The 18,470-nt window shown below is 50.2% G+C and overlaps 2 protein-coding genes across 3 annotated transcripts; both read right to left on the bottom strand.

Annotated features, from left to right (window-relative positions):
- Nucleotides 1–2,953: 2,953 nt before the first annotated feature.
- Nucleotides 2,954–4,885, bottom strand: LOC123400149 (thaumatin-like protein 1). Its single transcript, XM_045094565.1, has 3 exons — nt 4,559–4,885; nt 3,721–4,420; nt 2,954–3,412 (listed from the first exon to the last, which is right to left on the bottom strand). Exons 1-3 carry the CDS (start codon nt 4,632–4,634, stop codon nt 3,337–3,339), a joined length of 852 nt encoding a protein of 283 aa, XP_044950500.1. The 5' UTR covers nt 4,635–4,885; the 3' UTR covers nt 2,954–3,336.
- A 10,978-nt stretch (nt 4,886–15,863) lies between these two features.
- Nucleotides 15,864–17,917, bottom strand: LOC123397572 (thaumatin-like protein 1). 2 transcript variants are annotated; one of them, XM_045092107.1, is made up of 2 exons: nt 16,979–17,917; nt 15,864–16,841 (listed from the first exon to the last, which is right to left on the bottom strand). In XM_045092107.1, exons 1-2 carry the CDS (start codon nt 17,746–17,748, stop codon nt 16,607–16,609), a joined length of 1,005 nt encoding a protein of 334 aa, XP_044948042.1. In that variant the 5' UTR covers nt 17,749–17,917; the 3' UTR covers nt 15,864–16,606. The 2 variants fall into 2 exon arrangements, with proteins under 2 accessions (XP_044948042.1, XP_044948041.1); XM_045092106.1 differs by having other exon boundaries at nt 15,864–16,859; nt 16,979–17,903.
- Between the last annotated feature and the right edge of the window lie 553 nt (nt 17,918–18,470).

The raw sequence follows: 18,470 nt of genomic DNA, 5'->3' as shown, positions 1-18,470 counted from the left end.
ATTTCATGTCGAACGAGGGGTTTCAGGTCTCCAAAACGTATCACAGCAGTATTTCAGGAGTATCAAACATTATTTTCTTTTTTTAACAAAATAAATTAGGAATACTTACAGGATATGTATCGAACAGTATCGGGGCAGTATCCGGATGGATACGGGCGCTTTCTGAAGTATCCGCGCGCAACGTAGGTTATGGTCAATCTACTGCGTACTTGTTCTGTCAGTATTCTGTCAAGCCTTTCTTTACTGAGCCATCTACAACTTAGCTTTGTAGGCTATCAGTTGGTGATCACCCTACTTTTCTTCTGACGACCATATCTTAGTGGGTCATCCAAAACCTTTTGGAATTAAGATATGTATCACATACTCTGTATGTACATTATCAGTTTTTGTTTTCCTCAAGAACTGTTCGCACATCATGAGTTTTTTTTACAGTCACACATCATGAGTTTGCAGGGTCAGCAAGGTTACGGGCACCGGTTGTTTTTATTTACCAGCGGGAAGCGGTAAATCCGGTTACCATCGGTAATTGGATATATCTGCCTTATATTCTCGAAAATCGTTCGAATACAAACTGAATTTGTCAAAATTAAATGTTGAATTTGTCAAACGTTATTGCACAAATGTTTGATTACTACAATTATCCTTTTAGAGGATATTTGTATGCTTACAAATATAAAAAGGTCTACTTCTTTTTGGTCTTTTTGTTGTTAGACGGATCGATTAATTGTTCAAAGCAGAGGACATGATGTCACAATTCATTTAAGAAGAAAATTCATTTCAGGGGACAAGATAGGTTAAGAAAGAATTGGATTATCCTTACGACGTTAAGACAATCATGGAAATTGATCTAGTAATGTGGAAGTTCGAAAGTAAGCACTCACTCATCTCGATGTATAAGTTATCTTACGAAAACCAAATAATCTCAAAACACTTAGATGCGATACATTAACTTTCATTTTGTTTTTTTGTTTTTTGACATAAATAAAGGAATCAATCAATCACAGACGTGGGGCGTGTATGCTTTTAATGACATGAGACTAACTATTAGCACAATATGGAGTGGTCAATTCATTGCATGCAATGGTATTAATAAGCAAATTGATATTAATTTCTCTCGTTTCCTCTTCGTCTTGATCGCGGTGCATAACCTAAGATGACATATACACCAAGACGAAGGGACAAACTATATACACAAGGGAAATTCACTTTGTAATACTTCCTATGCAAACAAATGTAAGACCTTTTAGGTTACTGGACCGGTGACCGAAGATTTGAGTTGCGGTCCAACCCGGGCGAATCGGGGGGAACCCAGCCGCCACCGGCCCCCCACCCCTCCTCCATCCTACCCCACGTCATCGTCGTCGGAGGGCCAGCCGACGAAGCTGCGCGGGGCCCTGGGATGACGGTGGCAGGGTTGTTCTCCCCACTACCCACGTGTCCTCCTGACCCGTCACGCCCTTAGATCCACTCCTGGCGGCAGAGGCGGCCTCCCCAATGGCATCTTCACCTCCTTGCTGCTGTCGCGTGTGGCCTCGCCACAGCTCCTGGCGCGTCGTCCCCGTTCGCCCCGATTGGATCTGGGGCCTCCCCCACGCGGTTGTGGTGCTCCCGGCCATCCCTCCATGGTGGCCGGGCACGCCCTCCTCGCTGCGCCCCCACCCTGACCCCCTCCCTCCTCTCTGGTTTGCTTTGGGTCAACCCCCCTTCGGAGGCGGCCTGGAGGCACCTGGTTGGCGCCCGACGGTTGCTATTTCCCGTAGCATGTTGGCCGGGAGTTCGGCTGCGTGCGAGCCTTCTTCACCATCACCCCCACCCGTATAGGGGCTTCTTTGACCTGGCAGCCAATAGACATGCGTTCCCTTCCAGCGCCTATGGGCGACGGACGTGGCTTCGGATCCGAAGCACCTTGGGAGATGCGCTATCTTCGGCTCTTATGGCTCGCTGGCTCCTTGGCATCTCCGCACCCAACATTGTGTGGGTGCTCTTGTTGTCCGTCCATCCTGACGCATCTTTGGATCCGACACGCCTTGGGAGTTGCGCCCCCCTTTCATCTCGTTTGGCACTTCGGTGCCCCTGCTGCTCCGGTCCTCGTGGCCGTGATATGTGCTCGCATTTAGATCCTGGTTTATTTGGGGCTTCGACCTTCGTCGCATCTGTGTTGCCACTCAATCCGCACAGTCACGCAACTTTGCCCTCCTTTGAAGCTCACACACCTGGCGATGACCGGTGCCTCCTTTGGCATCGGGCGTGCCTTCTCTTCCCATAGTCGCAGTTTCACCCTATGGTCGACTTCCTCTTCTCCGACTTGTGCTCCGACGGCTAGTGATTACTCAGAGTTTGGCCAGGGCGAAATCCATGCATCTCATGCTGGCAGCGGCGAAACCTGCGGGTGTTGTCCCCTTCTTGGAGGCGTTGTCATGGCCATTATCTACGCCCCCCTCCGAACATCAGGGGAGACCATAGATTTTGTTTTCCGGATCGGACAACGAGATGTCTTGGTGTCGTTCTTCTTCGTGAAGGTGTTGTCTTGTTTGCTCGCCGCATCCTCGGTGCTGTTTTTGGAGATGTCGGTCGTCTAGCTGTTAGTTGGATTGTTTCTTCGGTCGGAGAGTTTAACTGTGTTTTCTATGTTTGGGTGGAGTTTCTCATGTCTCTCAGTTTCGTGCATCATGTTCACGCCTCTTGCGTCCGTCTCATGTGTTGTATCATTTATTGTACTCTTTTTAACTTATTCTATCAATAAAATGATACCCAAGCTTTGTATATTCGCGAAAAAGGATATGTGACCTAAAACGTCTTGTATTTGCTTACAGAGTGGGTATCATTTACCAAAACATCTTATAATTTGAAAAGACCCTCAGAGAAGTAGAAAGCTAGTCCTGAGTGCCAAGAAGAGGAGATAAAACCTTAGATACTTCCAATACAGCATGTGACAAGAGGAAGCAGCGAAAAATTTCTAACAAAAAGGAAGGTGTTTTATACACAGGAAGGAACATGAGCATCAAGATTTGGGAGAGATAAATCAGCCAATGCATAGCGCACTAGTTGACCGACACCACTGCAAAAATATGCAGCACAAGTATACTACTAGTATAAAGTTGGTTGCCACCTAGTCATCAGTCCCACCCTCTCTATCCACAAGCAAAAGGCACAAGAATATGATTCTCATCACGTCCTCATCACCTCAAGCTAATTAATTAATTACTCGCCCCAACCGCGTCTTAGCTACAGCGACGACACCAGCAAGGCCACGGCCGCCGCCAGCGCCGCTCTGAGCGCCGCCCCCGCCGTCGTAGCCACAGCGGCGCCGTTCTCGCCGGTCGCCAGGCTCGCCAGTCACGTGTCCGCCGCTACCTGCGCGCCGGCGACGACGTCGCCCGGCCTCGGCAACGGGTCGTTGCTCGACTTGAGGCTGCAAAAGAGAAGCGTACGTCAGCACATGTCAGATCAGAATGCAGTTGGGATTTTGATGGTAGTTGTATGTATTGTATCACACGTGCAGTATTCTTTTCTTTTTTTCCAGCTGGGCTTGGGCTGCTTTCAACGCGACAAGCACTATCCGGGGCGGTGACTGGCAGGTGACCATGCGTACGTGGTGGGGAAGGGACAGAGGCGAAGCTTTTCTTCGATCGACGCTTCTTTTTTGGTCACGAGCAAAAGAGAATGCGTTTTCTGATGAAGCGGATCGTGTCGTGCGCATTGTCCGGCGGTCGTACGTACCTGCTGGAGGCGCCGGCGCGGGGGCAGAAGACGACGGAGTAGGCGGCGGTGCCGGAGTACGCGCAGGTGAAGGTGGAGGTGGCGTCGTCGTAGGCGTAGCTGTAGGCGCGCGGGCAGGCGGCCTTGAACGCCTGCGAGTAGGCGGAGGGGCGGCAGGTGTCCGGCCCGCCGAACGCGCCGCTGCAGCAGTACTCCGGCCGGTCGAACGCCTCGCACGCGCTCCGGCACCCCTCGCCCGCCGGCGCCCTCAGCTCCGCCGGGCACCGCTCGTTGAGGTCCACCAGGCACCCCGTCGCCGGGCACCCCGCCGCGGACGGCTCCACCACCACGGGCACGTTGTACCCGTCCACCAGGCTCACGTCGTAGTAGTCCTCCTTGCCGCCGTCGCCGTCGCCGAGGGTGAACTCGACGAGCGTGGCGGGGGGCGTCGCGCCCGAGCCGTGGCACTCGGCCTCGCCGCTGCCGCAGTCCCCCGTCGCGCACTTGCCGCCCGATGTGCCGTCGAAGGCGCACCCCGTGCGCGCCCAGAACCGGCCCGACCACCCCGTCGGCGCCGCCAGCGACCGCGCCTCCCCGGGGCTCAGCGCGAAGCCCGTCGTCTCCAGCGGCGGGCTGCCCGAGTTGGCCAGCACCCCCGGCCACACCGTGCCGCCGCACCTGTTCGTGAACGTGAACGTCACGCCGGCCGCCGCCACCAGCCCTGCACGCACGCACCATCGATCCATCCATAAGCATAGCAATCCACGCAGAAAACAACACACGTGCGTACAAACACAGACATACACAGCAAGAAAGAAGGAACCATAAATTCGCCATTGCCGATCACACGGTACGGTACCTTGAAGGAACGACACGATGACGAACAGGAGACAAGCGATGATCGAGGAAGACGACGGAGAGACGAACGAAGCCATCGCATGCACGTACGTCGACGGTAGTATATCAATTATGACCGAAACCGAATGCAGAGGTGATCAATTATGGCAAGGTCGGCGCCCGAAATGGCCTGTGGAACGGCGGTTTGGCCTAACTATATAAGGCAAGTAGGGTGGTTAGGGGGAGGAGACCAAAACGACCACTCTGTGTCTGTCTGAGCAAAGCCAGAAGCCAGAGTGGGTTCTACTCCTACTAGGGGTTGGTTGGGCTATGCGTTGGTGTAGCTGTGCAGTACGTGTTTGATCACTCTCGCTCTCTCGCATACATGCCGTTTTATACTAGCTCGCGGTGACGTCAGCAGCCTTTCTTTTTTCCGTCGTGGTTGCTTCTTCTTTTCCTTTTTTCTTTGTGTGTGAAAAAGTTCTTTTTTTTCTTTCCCGCGGAGGCGAGATATGGATAATGTTGGGGGTATTGCTACTTTGCCCTCCTTTCTTTTTTTACTTATGCCATTGCTTTTTGGAAGAAGATAAATCCGTCTTCGCTTTTTTTACATAATGACATTACTTTTAGGGAAGAAGATACGGTTCGTCAAAAGAGATAGGGACACGAGACACGAAGGGAATTCGACATGCTATGCGCGAAAGGGAGGAGCAAATCTCGCTAAAAAGGACGACCCCGTGGTCTTTTTTGCTTGCGGTTTATTGATCGCGAGTTTACCGAGAGTTTCTTAGGTCGAAGTCAGACTTCGAGTTGTGCATATTGCGAAAAGTGCACTGTTCACTAAATTGAAGTCGGCTTTTCTTTGGAGCCGACTAGGATATCGATTGACCCTTTTTGCTTGTCATGTTTTCGTGTCGGTAGAGTTCGATGTAGAGGTCAGGGGCATTCCCCCCTTATTATTATTATTATTATTATTATTATTATTATTATTATTATTATTATTATTATTATTATTATTATTATCTATATTTGTCTTTGTACATGACATCAAGAGCATTAGTTTCTCTTGAAATTGAAGTCAAGAGTAAATAGCCAAGTTCTTGTCCCCTAGGAGTAATCGTTCTTTCTTGCGTATCAAAAGAATGATCTATAGATCTAAGAGTCGTGCATGTGAGGATGAGTGATGAGAGGAGACATAAAGTAGGAAGCTGGGAGGGTGGTGAGAGAAATGAGGGAGGACAGTCAGGGTCGCTGCATGGCTATTCGGATGACTTAACAATGGAGGAAACACCTAATATGGGTACCTACATCCCAACTAGACTTCATTGCCAGCAGGACGGTTTCGGACCTATAAAAGCAGAGTGGGATCTACTAGGGTTGGTTAGGCTAGACGATGCGATGGTCTTGGTAGCTTGTGCAACTGTGCAATACATGCCATTTGGGCTCACTCTCGCTCTCTAACACACACATGCCATTTATGCTAGCTCGCGGTGACATCAGCAACAACCATTTTCATCGTGGTTGGTTCTTCTTTTCCTTGCCCGCGGAGACGAGCGATGATACATATAACGTTTGGGGTATTGCTACTTTCACCTTCTTCCTTTCGCTATTACTAATTCCATTGCTTTTATGAAGAGGATAAATTCTTCTTTGTCTTTAACCTATATACTGCTAGTGCTTTTAGGGAAGAAGGTAAAGTTCGTCAAAAGAGATAGTGACATGAGACATGGGGAATTGACATGATATGCGTGAAAGGGAGTAGCGAAGCACGATAGAAAAGATGACCCGGTGGTCTTTCTGCTTGCGGTTTTATTGATCGTGAGATTAACGAGATTTTCTTTGGTCTAAGTCAGACTCTGAGATGTGCACGCTATGAAAAGTGCACTATTCACTAAATTGGATCTACTTTTATTTGGAGCTGGCTTGGATATCGACGGACACTTTTTATTTGTCACATTTTCATGTATTGTAGGTAAATGGTGTACCTCATGTGTCAAAATGAAAAATTATCGATAGATCTAAGAATCGTGCGTTTGAGGATGGGCGACGAGAGGAGACGTAGAGTAGGAAGATGGGAGGGTGGGGTGAGAAAGGAGGAAGAAGGACAATTGGGATGGATGGATGCATCCTAACTAGACTTCACTACAAACGCCTTTGACATTGGGTCCACAAAAGTGGATGACAATGCTGAGGTCATATGCCGGGTTACAGCGTTGATGGGCATTTTGATGCAGGAGGGAGAATTTTCGAGGGGGGCGGGGGCATGGTTAGGCTAATCCGCTCCCCAACCGAAAGCAATTCTGAAAAGCTATGTAGTAACATAAAGAAATCAGCTAATTATCACCTTAATCCTCTTGAATTCCTAGTTGATTTTGTAATTAGCTTTTTCTTGTATGTACCGCGCAAGTGCACGCTTCTTGCCATGCATGTACGTTCTTTGCATTATCATTGCAATTCTATCCGGAGTATGATTGCATATCCTTCTTTCTATCGGGGTATCACAATTAAATACTATTTGATATATACTGCAAAGTCTTTTTTTAGGTTTTATCTCTTGTTTATCTTAGATTGTGTGCTCGTCAAAAATATAAGCATTCACAAGAAATATCAGTCCACCGATTGTTTGTAAGTTCCAAAACCAAAAATTCAGTTAACCTAGCAAGACACAGCCTCTTAATTAGAAAAGAAGACGAGAAGAATATCTAGCTAGGCCTAGAAGCTAGCTACAATGTTCCGACGACGAGTACCGGCCGGCTGTCCGGCGATGGGTGGATTAATTCTTCAGGCGGAAGCAAACATGAAATGAGAGGCACGAAACGACGTATCCACGAGCGGAGCGCACCGTCGGCAAAGGAGCGAGCGCTTACGCGCGCTCGTCGCGGGGCAGACTGATCGATGCATGCATGCCGTGTAAAGCGCGTGGTGTGATCATCTGCACATCGATCGGATAAGATAGAGATGATGCGCCTCCATTCCATCACCTGGCAGGTAACTTTTGAAGCTTTTCCGTCGTCGTCGTCTTCGTCTTCTCGGCCATGCCACAGGGTGAGAGAAAAGATGGTCCGCGACCGCGCGCTCGTCACCCTCCACCCTTCTCGCGCCGCATTGGCATGCAGTGCAGTGGCCAGTGGCAACGAAGGCGACCCCTTATTTTGGCCTCCTAGCTAGCAACTATCTGGCGATCGATGGATCCCCTTTTGGCATAGTTCCATGTCCCCCTCGGACCATGATCCGTCCGTCCGTCCGTGCGAGCTACTGTCAAGTGTCAACATAGATGCACCTTTGCTTGTGGAGGAGGAGAAACTGATGGCAAATTTGACGGTAGGAGTTCGTTCGAATTGACCTCGATCCAGAGAGACGCCATTGTAGCTAGCCTCGGGGGCACACACCTTTGACCTTTGCTTGCAGAGGAGGAGATCCATCCGACTTGACCTCAAGATATGCCATTCGCATGCAGGTGCATGCACAACACAGGCGATCGAGCTAGGCGGCGGGCGAGGGGTCACGTCAATGCCACGGCGAGGCATGGCCAAGTTGCGCGGCCAAAAGAGGCCAAGTTGCGCCTCTAAAAGAAGGCAATGGGGCATGGGGGCACACATGAATATGCACGGACGGACCAGGCGGAAAGGCGGCAAGATACGGGGAGCCGCCATCGCCATATGCATGGGCCGGGATGCAAAGCGATCCCGATGCGTCTGCCATGCCGGCGCACTGGTCGGCAGCGGCCTTTGCGTCGCGCCCTTGACCCGCCACCGGCCGCGTTGGCCGAGACCGGCCGTTGGTTCCCAGCTCCAGCTGGTTCGCGGGTGACTGGTGGTGGGGAAGGCGATGCCAGGATATCATATCTGTCTCGCTTTCTTTTTCTTGCTTTGGGAATGGCATGGTAGAGTGGAGTGGATGCTAATCCCAACGGGCCCCTCGGGTACGCATACTACCTGAGTGCGCGCGCTGCGTCCTCCCCTTTTATCTACTGTTTGCTTTTGCTGATCTGGGATTGGGTCGATCGTCAAGCGACCAATTCTTTCACTATTTTCTAGCTTTCGCGACTAGTGCTGCTTGGTTCATCTTAGCATTCCCTGCATTTCAGGCTGACCGTAACAGGAGTATCGTAGGTAGGTTGTATAATATATGTCAACTAATCAATTTTGATGCCGTGGCATACAATTAAATGAAGAAAGAGAGGGTTGAGTATCATATCATGATACCGTATCATATTATATGATGTGCTACTATGTGTCTTGCATGGCAATAGATGAAATATCATATGATACTAACATATGATACTATGTATTACGGATGTGGTATCATAGACTAGTATCATGTGCATGATACTAGTATAGTACGATACTATCCATTACAACGAGCCTCAATACTAGGACTTTCCCGGCACCCGCGACCCACAAACTTGTTTAAAGCATCTACCGCCGGATCCCTCCAACGGTATTTCATATGCCCGCGGATGTTTCCGGTTAATGACCTGACAAAAAAAGTGATTTAATCGGATCTCTTATATCATTTCTATATGCTCGGCCTATCCGTGAATCCTTATATCCATCTCAAATATAGAAAGAATATGAGGGCTTGCGAACGCAGCCGGGTACATCCGGTCAGTCTGCCACGTAAGACGTGACCCCACCCCGGACCACCTTTTCCTTTTCTTTATTTATTCTTTTCTTTCTCCCTCTCTTCTTATCAGTCATGTGCAAGTGACCGGACGTATGAGGAACAAAATGAGGAGTGTGACTGCGCGGACGGATAAATAGGAGACACGCGCGATCATTGATCGGGCGTGTCCACGAACGTTTAAAGGGTCATATTTGCTATGTTCGGCTGTAGATGCTCTTATCAACTATACCCCAAGCCCACCGGCCATCGTCCCGAGGGTAATACCCGCCACGCCACCAATTTATACCAACCACGAACAACAACACTTCACACAGATAATTAGCAAATAAACAACGCGTCAGGTCTGTGTCAATGCATCGTTTCTTAGCACGCTAAAAAATGATCCCGAGGAGAGGTAGGTTAGGTCCTAAATTGGCAGGGCTAGGCATCTATTTATAACAATGGGGGCTAGGGTTATGGGGGTCTTGCATCGATTTCGACCGTTCCATCTCGTTCGTACTTCCGGAAACCGAGAGGGGGCTAGCAGGGCGGTTGTGTGCTATGGAGAGGGGGTGTGGGGTAAGAAGAGAGGGAAAATTGCATCTCGGCACAATATTTGAAACACCGAAAAACGTCCGACGATAAACCGATGAAGGTGCCGCTACGGTCGACCGTTCGGGTATCAAACGGACTCCGATTGCGATGAAATTTGGCACGCGTCCTACCTACACTATTTGAAGACTGCACATCAAGTTTCAACCCAATCTGAGAAAATTCTATACACACTTTTAAAAAGAAATATTTTAACGATGCCGCGGGCGCGTGCGTGTGTGGTTGGTCTAAAAACGGTCAACGGCAAAAATGGAGAGAACCCGCAACTACTAACGGATGCAAGTTTGAAAACTGGCGGCAACGGAGTGCCGATGCAATGCAGATGATGTGAATGATGCGATGATGAATGCGACACCCAAACAAATCACATGACGAGAATGGAATAAAAGAGGAATCTTCTGGAGCGTCGGTCTCGGGCTGTCACACATTAGCTCTTTGTGCACCGATCTGTTCTTTGTGGAGGTAATCTTGTAAAGGTGTGGAGCTAGAAGCTTGAGTGGGCCGACTCTGGTCCACTTGTCATGCGAGAAGAGGGTCTTATGCCCATTGCCCAGCGTAATCGAGATGCACGCACGAAAGAGGTTCATGTGTGCCTGGTCACATGGTAACTTCGATCCCACCCACGACCTCTCTGGATCAGTCCATTGCAACCACGGCTACCGGAGACGCAGGGCACGGCTAAATGTCTCCAGGTCCATGATCCCAAGACCGCCCAAATGCCTCGGGCGGCAGACGGTCTACCAGTTAACAAGGGAGTGACCGCCCGATGTCTGAGATTGGTCCTCTTATTGCGAGATGAAGGCCCTGATGATTTTGTCAATCTTTATCACAGTCCCCTTTGAAAGGTTGAGAGCATTGATGTGGAAAGTAGCCATGGCCGTGAGGACAGACTGTGCGAGTGTCACCCTGCCAGGCTTGTTGAGCAATTTTCCTTTCCATCCCGGAAGTCTACCCCTGAATCTATCGATGAAGGGTTGCAGATCAATCCCTTTAAGACGGCGATAATGCAGGGGGAGCCCCAAGTAGCGTCCCGTGATCCTTATTGCACAATATGATCAAAAATATATTGTTGTCGTGCAAGTAACGTGTTGTCATTTAAAAACATATATTTTTTATACTACTAAATAATGTACCGATTTTGAAATAGATTTGTAGCATCAATCACAATGAGAAATCCAAGGGCTAAGATCAGCAGGATTCACCGTATACAGTAGACTGATGTTGCCTTTACTGTTTTTTTCTTTGAGAAAGCCTTTTTTTTAGAAACTTTTGAGAAAGCCTTTTGTGTTCTAGAACATTCGTGTGGCCCTTCGACAAAAAAGAAGCCCACATGTGGTACCTCATGGGCCATATTTGCCACTTGAGCGCATGACGAGTTGAGCCCAGACAAGATTGTTTTGGAGGAGAATGTAGTGAAAAAAGTGTATAGTAATATATATTTCTTATAATGAACCTACTGTTTTTTAGATGGCAACTTACTGTTCTTTGTATGAATATCATTTTTTTGCCGGAGGAATGAATAGTGATTCCTACTCAATTAATGTATTTGCAATTGTATACGGAAGTCTTCTTCCGAGCACGGGCTCAGATGCTCTCGCTCAAGAAAAAAATAAAAATAAATATCTAAAAAAATTAAAAAAAATCAATTTTTTTGTGTGGTAGACAATTTGATGCGTGAGGTTCGACCCAAATTTCATCTTCTTTGGACATATGAGCAGCTTTCAGCAAAAAATACAAATCGGGTCAAAAAATTCGTGCACAATCAACCTTTTTCACAGACCCAGATTTTGTCTTTTTTGCTGAGAGCTGCTCAAATATCCAAATAAGATGAAATTTGGAACGGACCTCACGCATCAAATTATCTACCATTTTTTTTTGATTTTTTAGTATTTGTTTTGATTTGTTTCGTTGGCGCGGGTGCAGATGCACCCGAGAGTCGAAACGCCGCTCTCCATTTCTATATCACTATTTTTTCTTGCTTGACTATTAGTAAATCTTTGACCTTTTTTATTCCTTGTACCAAAATCATTTCATGATATTTTTTGTTAGTCACACTCTAAAATCACATTGTTATATTAAGACGTGCATTGTACATGCATACATACTAGTGTATTCAAAGTGGTCGAGCATGCTTACAAGGAACAGTCGGCAAGGTTGCTTGGTTGCCATTGAGGGAAAAATCATCATTTTGCTTGCTTTAATAGAAGTGGTTCACACCAACTTAACGGTTGATGGCAAATAGGCAAGAAAATGAGTTTGTAAGTGGTATGTAAGCAATATTGATTTGTTCAATGATAAATGAGCAATAGCCGAGCTTGTCAACGGTAAATAGACAATGTCTCATAAACCATTTCATCTGCTTGAAATGGAGGGGTGGTGGTATAATTGAGTATGGTTCAGCAAGTAACCATTGGTAACCATTGGTTGATGGTGTGGTTTTTTTATACGAAGGCAGAAGATTTTCAAGCACGCACTATAGCGTTGTTGCGGAACACCGATGAAAAATCATGTGTTACAACGCACCCGGAGGCAGCGAGGCCAAGTTGCAGGGGGTGTGCGCCGCATCACGAGCCGACAAGGGGCTCCACAAGAATCTAATCAGAACATATAGGATCTTGGATGACAAAACAGATCAAAAAAGAAGATGCATACAGAAAAAAGGTCGAGCGGCTTGCAACTTTGAGCCAAGATTCACGAGAATCAGCTAGTGCCGGAGGCCCATATGGTAGGTGGACACATGCCCGACTGAAACTCCTACAGTGCAGCTGCGCGTGTTAATTGGCAATTTGGCGCCACCTGACAGAGAAGCAGTAACCAACAAGCTCGGCCTCCTTTGCATGCACTGATCCCTCGTGACCCCGATCATGTCTGTCTCGAGATGGGGAACGTCGCCCGAATCTGGCTTGGGATTGTCTGCACTCTGCAGTGCACCATGAGCACTTTAGGGGAAAGTCTGTTTTAACCTTAAACGGTTAAACCTGCTATAGATTTAATCCTGAATTCGGAATCCCAGTAATTCGCACACGAAACTTATCAATCCCGGTATGAATTGAAACCTGAAGCTGTTTGCTGTACCGGAAATCGACGATCCATCCTAGGATCACATGCTAGTCTAACTGACAATGGGGCCATGTGTCCTACTCCTATTAATCTTCTTCCCCAATTTCTTTCTCTTTTTCACTACCGAATCAATACCGATCGAGCAGCAGGCATCCGGCGATTGCAGCGCATGGAAATAGCTGGCACACACGACAACAGGGAGTAGCGAGCACACACAACAACTTAGCATTTCGAAGCAGCACAACACCAAAGCAGGAGGTCGGGGCAATGCAGAGCTAGCTGAAGAGCTATGGAAGGGAAAGATGATGGCACAGATTCGAGCTTAGGAGATTCTGCCACGTGATAAGCTCAGGCAGCCACGCCATGTCGACGGAGGAGAGGAGTGACATGATCGCGAGCCGAACGACAGAAGTTGCTTCATGTCGAATTTGTTTATGCATTTGAATAAACTCTTTAAATAAGGCCGGATTTTGTCCTGGAAATTCAATAGGATCATTCATATTATCAAGTTTAGAGCTGCTGCAACATCCTCACCCTCATCCTCCACGATAATCTTGCACATGATCCCACAACATGTCATCACCTCTCATAAAGTCTTCGGAACCCATTTTTAGCAGGTCCATGAACAACTACAAAACAGGCCTGCCGAACTTCAAATGCCCTCTCGACATCTTTTTTAATTGCTTGTTGTTTGTAGGCAAAGTGAGATTTTTTCTGTCCAACTGAGTTAGAGATGGTGTCGACCAAGGTAGCCCGCAGATGATAGATGTTGTCCAACTGAGTTAGAGATGGTGTCGACCAAGGTAGCCCGCACATGATAGATGTCGTCAAAAACATAGTAGCGGGGTGGACCCCGGGTGAAAGGTTGAAGGTGATGGAGAAGTAGGGTTTTGGCAGGGGTGTGGGTGGAGGTCGGGGTGGTGGAACGGCGGCGAAGGCATGAGAGGAAAAAGAAAGGAGAGAAAATGGGGTGGATGGAAGCGTGGCTTATTAGGGATGATACACTACTCATATCAATAAGAAATTTATTCTTTTTCGGGAGCCCATGAGTGAGGACAAAGTGTGCAAAAAAAACTAGTATTGATATGTGGGGCCAATCTAGATCCCGTCACGAGTAACGACCGCCGACGGGTGTGTCCGGGGCGTTACAAGTTGGTATCAGAGCCGATCCTCGTGGTTTCATGGATGTTTGCGGACAGGTGTGCGGTCATGTTGTCATGACGTTTGTGACTTGTCGTGGCACATGACATGACACATGTACTGCACTGGATGCACAAACGTTTGTACCAAGAGGGAACGCTCATGTGGCTCGACGAGGACATCGATTCCTGTGAATGGTGGGCTTGGAGTAGTTCTAGGATGGGTGACCGACCGGTGACCGACCGGAAAGTTGATCTCTGATGCGCATGAGTGAGGACAAAGTGCGTAGAAAATACTAGTATTGATATGTGGGACTAGGTCTAGATCCCGTCAGGAGTAACGACCGCCGGCGGGTGAGTTGCGGGCGGTTTGAGGGTCAGTGTTGGATGGAAAACCACATCCGGAGCGCACGGTCCGGATAGTCGCGGGCGGTTTGAGGGTCAGCGTTGGATACATGCTCGCGTTGGATGGCAAAACGCGTCCAGACAGTTGCGGGCGGTTTGAGAGTGAGTGTTGGATACATGCTCGTGTTGTATTGAAAACCGCGTTCAGAGCATATGGTCCGGACAATTGCGAGCGGTTTGAGTGTCAGTGTTGTATACTTGCCCGCGTTGGATGGCAAACCGCGTTCGGAGCGCACGGTACAGACAGTTGCGAGCGGTTTGAGGGTCGTTGTTGGATACATGCCCACGTTGGATGGCAAACCACGTCTGGACATTTGCCAACGGTTAGAGGGTTAGTGCTGGATACATGGCCGCATTGGATGGCAGATCGGGTACGGAGCGCAAGGTACTGACAGTTGCGAGCGGTTTGAGGGTCAGTGTTAGATACATATCCGCGTTGGACGACAAACCGCATTCGAAGCGCTTGGTCTGGACAGTTACAGGCAGTTTGAGTGTCATTGTTGGATACATGTCCGCGTTGGATGGCAAACCGCGTCCAGATAGTTGCAGGCGGTTAGAGGGTCATTGTGGGATACATGCCCGTGTTGGCTGAAATACAACGTTCGGAGCACACAGTCCGGACAATTAGAGGCTGTTTGAAGGTTAGTGTAGGATATATGTCCGCGTTGGATGGCAACCGTGTTCGGAGCGCACGGTCCGGACAGTTGCACGGTTTGAGGGTTAGCCTTGGATACATGCCCGTGTTGGATGACAAGCCGCGTTGGAACAATTGTGGCCGGCTGAGGGTTAATTTTGGATACATGCCCGTGTTGGATGACAAGCCGCGTCCGAACAGTTGTGGCCGGTTGAGGGTTAATTTTGGATACATGCCCGTGTTGGATGACAAATTGCGTTCTGACAGTTGGGTTGGTTTGAGGGTGAGTGTTGGATATAGGCCCGCGTTGGATGGCAAACCACGTCCGAAGCGATCCAGACAGTCACGAGCGGTTTGAGAGTGAGTGTTGGATACGTGTCCGCGTTGGATGACAAACCGCGTCCGAAGCACACGGTCCAGATAATTACGGGCATTTTGAGAGTGAGTGTTAAATACATGCCCGCGTTGGATGACAAAACGGTGTCCAAAACGCATGGTTCAGACAAGCCGGTTTGAGGGTTAAGTAGGCGGTTAGAGACGGTTTGAGGATGAATGTTGGAGATGCAGTAAGTGAGTATCAATTAACTACTCTTTTCGTTTCTAAATATAAGTTTTTTAAAGGTTTCACCAAAAGACTACATATGAATGTATGTAAACATATTTTGAATTGTAGATTCATTCATTTTGTTTCGTATTTAGTGCTCTAGTGAAATCTCTAAAAGAGGCTTATATCTAGAAATGGAGGGAGTATTGGTTGCATAGATTAGCATCTGCTTGACTTTTATGCATGCACTATTGCGTCGCTCTTGAGGTAGCGAGGGCAAGTTGCAACTCCCCGTTGCAGGGGATCTGTGCCACATTTAGAGCCGATAAAGAGGTCCGCAAGAATCTAACCAAACATATAGGATCTTGGATTACAATAGAGATCAAAAGAAGAAGAAGATGCGTGAAGGAAAAAAGGTTGAGCAACTTGCAACTTTGAGCCAAGATTCAGCAGAATCTAGAGCCAGAGAACCCATATGTCTTTTTTTCTTTTCTTTTTGCAGGTAGACCCATGAGCTACTGAAACTCCCAGAGTGCAGCTGCGCGCGCTAATTGCCAGTTTGGCACCACCTGACTTGACAAGACAAGCAGTAACCAACAAGATCGGCCACCTTTGCACTGATCCCTCGTGACTCCGATCACGTCTGTCCCGAGACGGGGAGCGTCGCCCACATCCAAGTTGGGATCGTCTGCAGAGCTCATGGTCGACCATGTGATGTGAGAGCAGGAGGCACCGGCCCACCTGCATATATTCACACGTCGCCCCATGCCCCATCGATCACACCCCCACCTGGCCTCTGTTCCCCTCACTCCTCCAATCCGATTAAAAAATGAGAGTACAGTACAAATGGCGAGCTGGTTGCTGCGATCCGGAGGCTCGATTCAAAACTTTTCTCCACTCCACCGCTTGCTTGCTTGCTTGCTAAATCAGACTCGCTACAATAATCTATACATGTGATGCTACGGCCCGAGGTCAAACTGCCGGCTCGATCCGCACATGGCTGTTGCGTTGCATTGCATTGCATGCACCTCGCCGGGCGGTGCCGACGTGCCGTGTCATGGCACTAGCTAGCTAGGACGAAGACAGAAGCGGCCACTGGCGCCCGGCGCTGCTGCCGCAGAGCCACGTGAACACGGCGACCACCGCGATGGCGAAGGGGCTCGGCGCTGAAGACGACGCGTCGCTCGAGCTCGGTGTGTGCTGCCACCCGCTGCCGGCGTCGCGGCTGCGCCCGAGGTAGGAGACGGTGTCGTTGACGTGGGGTAGAGCCGGCGACGGGTTCGTGCTCACCACGGACGACTTGAGGCTGGATTCACCGTCAGAACTGGCAAAGCCGAACATTTTAGTTAGTTAGTACGCACTGCAATAGGTTGGACGTGACAAGGTTTTTTGCTGGACGCCGTCATGCAGCATGAAAACGTACGTATGCATGGACGAAATTACCTGGACATGGCGGTGGGGCAGAAGACGACGAGGTACGCGGCGGTGCCGGAGGCGCAGGTGAAGGTGGAGGTGGCGTCGTCGTAGGCGTAGCTGTAGGCGCGCGGGCACGCGTTCTTGAAGAACATGGAGTAGGCCGACGGGCGGCATGCCTCGGGGCCGCCGGCGAACGCGCCGCTGCAGCAGTCCTCGGGCCGCCCGAACGCCTCGCACGCGCTCTTGCAGGCGATGCCGGCGCCGTCGGGCCCGGCCACCCGCAGGTCCGCCGGGCACGGCCCGTTCAGGTCCGCCAGGCACCCCGTGGCGGCGCACCCCGCGCCGCTGCCGCCCTGCGGGAGCACGGCCATGGGGATGTTGGAGCCGTCCACGAGGCTCACGTCGTAGAAGTCGTTGCCGCCGGAGCCGGCGAGGGTGAACTCCGCGAGCGAGCAGGGCGGCGCCGCGCCCCCGCCGGCGCACTCCACGGCGCCCGATCCGCAGTCGCAGGTGGCGCAGGCGAAGCGCCCGTCGGCGCCCGTGGCGCAGAGGGTGCGCCCCCACATGCGGCCCGACCACGCCGCGGGGGCCTCCACGGCGCGCGACTCCCCCGGCGCCAGCGCGAAGCCCGTGGTCGGTAGCGCTGGCGTGCCCGAGCCGGACAGGAGGCCCGGCCACACCGTGTAGGCGCAGGAGTTGGTGAGCGTGAACGTCGTGGAGAATGCCGCCGAGAAGAGCGAGCTGAGGAAGAGGAGGATGGAGGCGGCGAGCATCAGCGGGCGAGTCCTTGGCGCCATTGCAGCTAGCAGCAACCGGCGAGCTCGAACAGGCGGCGAGTAGCTAGGGTACGTAGGGTTGCGAGAAGAGTTCGGGAGGAGGAGGAGCTCGATGGAGGTAGGGACGGTGGTGTGCGCGCAATGCTGCAATCATGTGTGGCGGCCGGTGTTATAAGAGGAGATGGAGACGGAAGGTGGGGGCGGAGACAGGGGTGGACTTGGACCTGGAGGCTCGTGATGGACGGTGGTGGTGGCGGGGGCGGTCAACAGGTTGTCTTCTACTCCTCTGTGCGCCATGAGAGAGAGAGAGGAGAGCATCGGGCAGTGCCGGTTGTCCGTGTCGCCTGCCAGATTCTTTGTGCTACCACATGGACATGGTGGATTACTCATGAATACTTGCGGTTTTTACTCCGTTTGACAGTTTTCTTTACGTCGTCCCTGCGATCCCGTACGTCTTTGCAGTGGCTTGAAGCGACTAAAAGTTTAAAATGCTCCGTTTGATGAACAGGGTTGATGAGCTAGATTTTTTTTCTTCGGGTCACAAGACGGGAGATGCATCATGCATGAGGATGAGGAGAATCTACCGGGCCGGTCGCTGCATGCGCGCGCTGGCTAGCAGCGTGGGTGGTTTGAGGGGCGCCTGCCAGCGCCAGGGTTCCTCATCGTTCCCGGGACGGACACACCACGGGTGGGTTGGTAGGTTAGTGGGACTCGACTCAAGTGGGTGAAGAATCTCACTGGCG

Source organism: Hordeum vulgare, chromosome 5H, assembly GCF_904849725.1.
Source record: "Hordeum vulgare subsp. vulgare chromosome 5H, MorexV3_pseudomolecules_assembly, whole genome shotgun sequence".
NCBI classification, from domain to species: domain Eukaryota; kingdom Viridiplantae; phylum Streptophyta; class Magnoliopsida; order Poales; family Poaceae; genus Hordeum; species Hordeum vulgare.
The sequence above is the reverse complement of the archived record's forward strand: the minus strand, read 5'-3'. Positions and strand labels throughout refer to the sequence as shown.

Coding starts and splice junctions, on each gene's coding strand:
- LOC123400149 (XM_045094565.1), bottom strand. CDS start 4,634: ATGGCTTCGTTCGTCTCTCCGTCGTCTTCCTCGATCATCGCTTGTCTC. Junction 4,421..4,558: donor CATCGTGTCGTTCCTTCAAG/GTACCGTACCGT, acceptor GCGTGCGTGCAG/GGCTGGTGGCGGCGGCCGGC. Junction 3,413..3,720: donor CGCGCCGGCGCCTCCAGCAG/GTACGTACGACC, acceptor TCTCTTTTGCAG/CCTCAAGTCGAGCAACGACC.
- LOC123397572 (XM_045092106.1), bottom strand. CDS start 17,748: ATGGCGCCAAGGACTCGCCCGCTGATGCTCGCCGCCTCCATCCTCCTC. Junction 16,860..16,978: donor TGCCCCACCGCCATGTCCAG/GTAATTTCGTCC, acceptor CGGCTTTGCCAG/TTCTGACGGTGAATCCAGCC.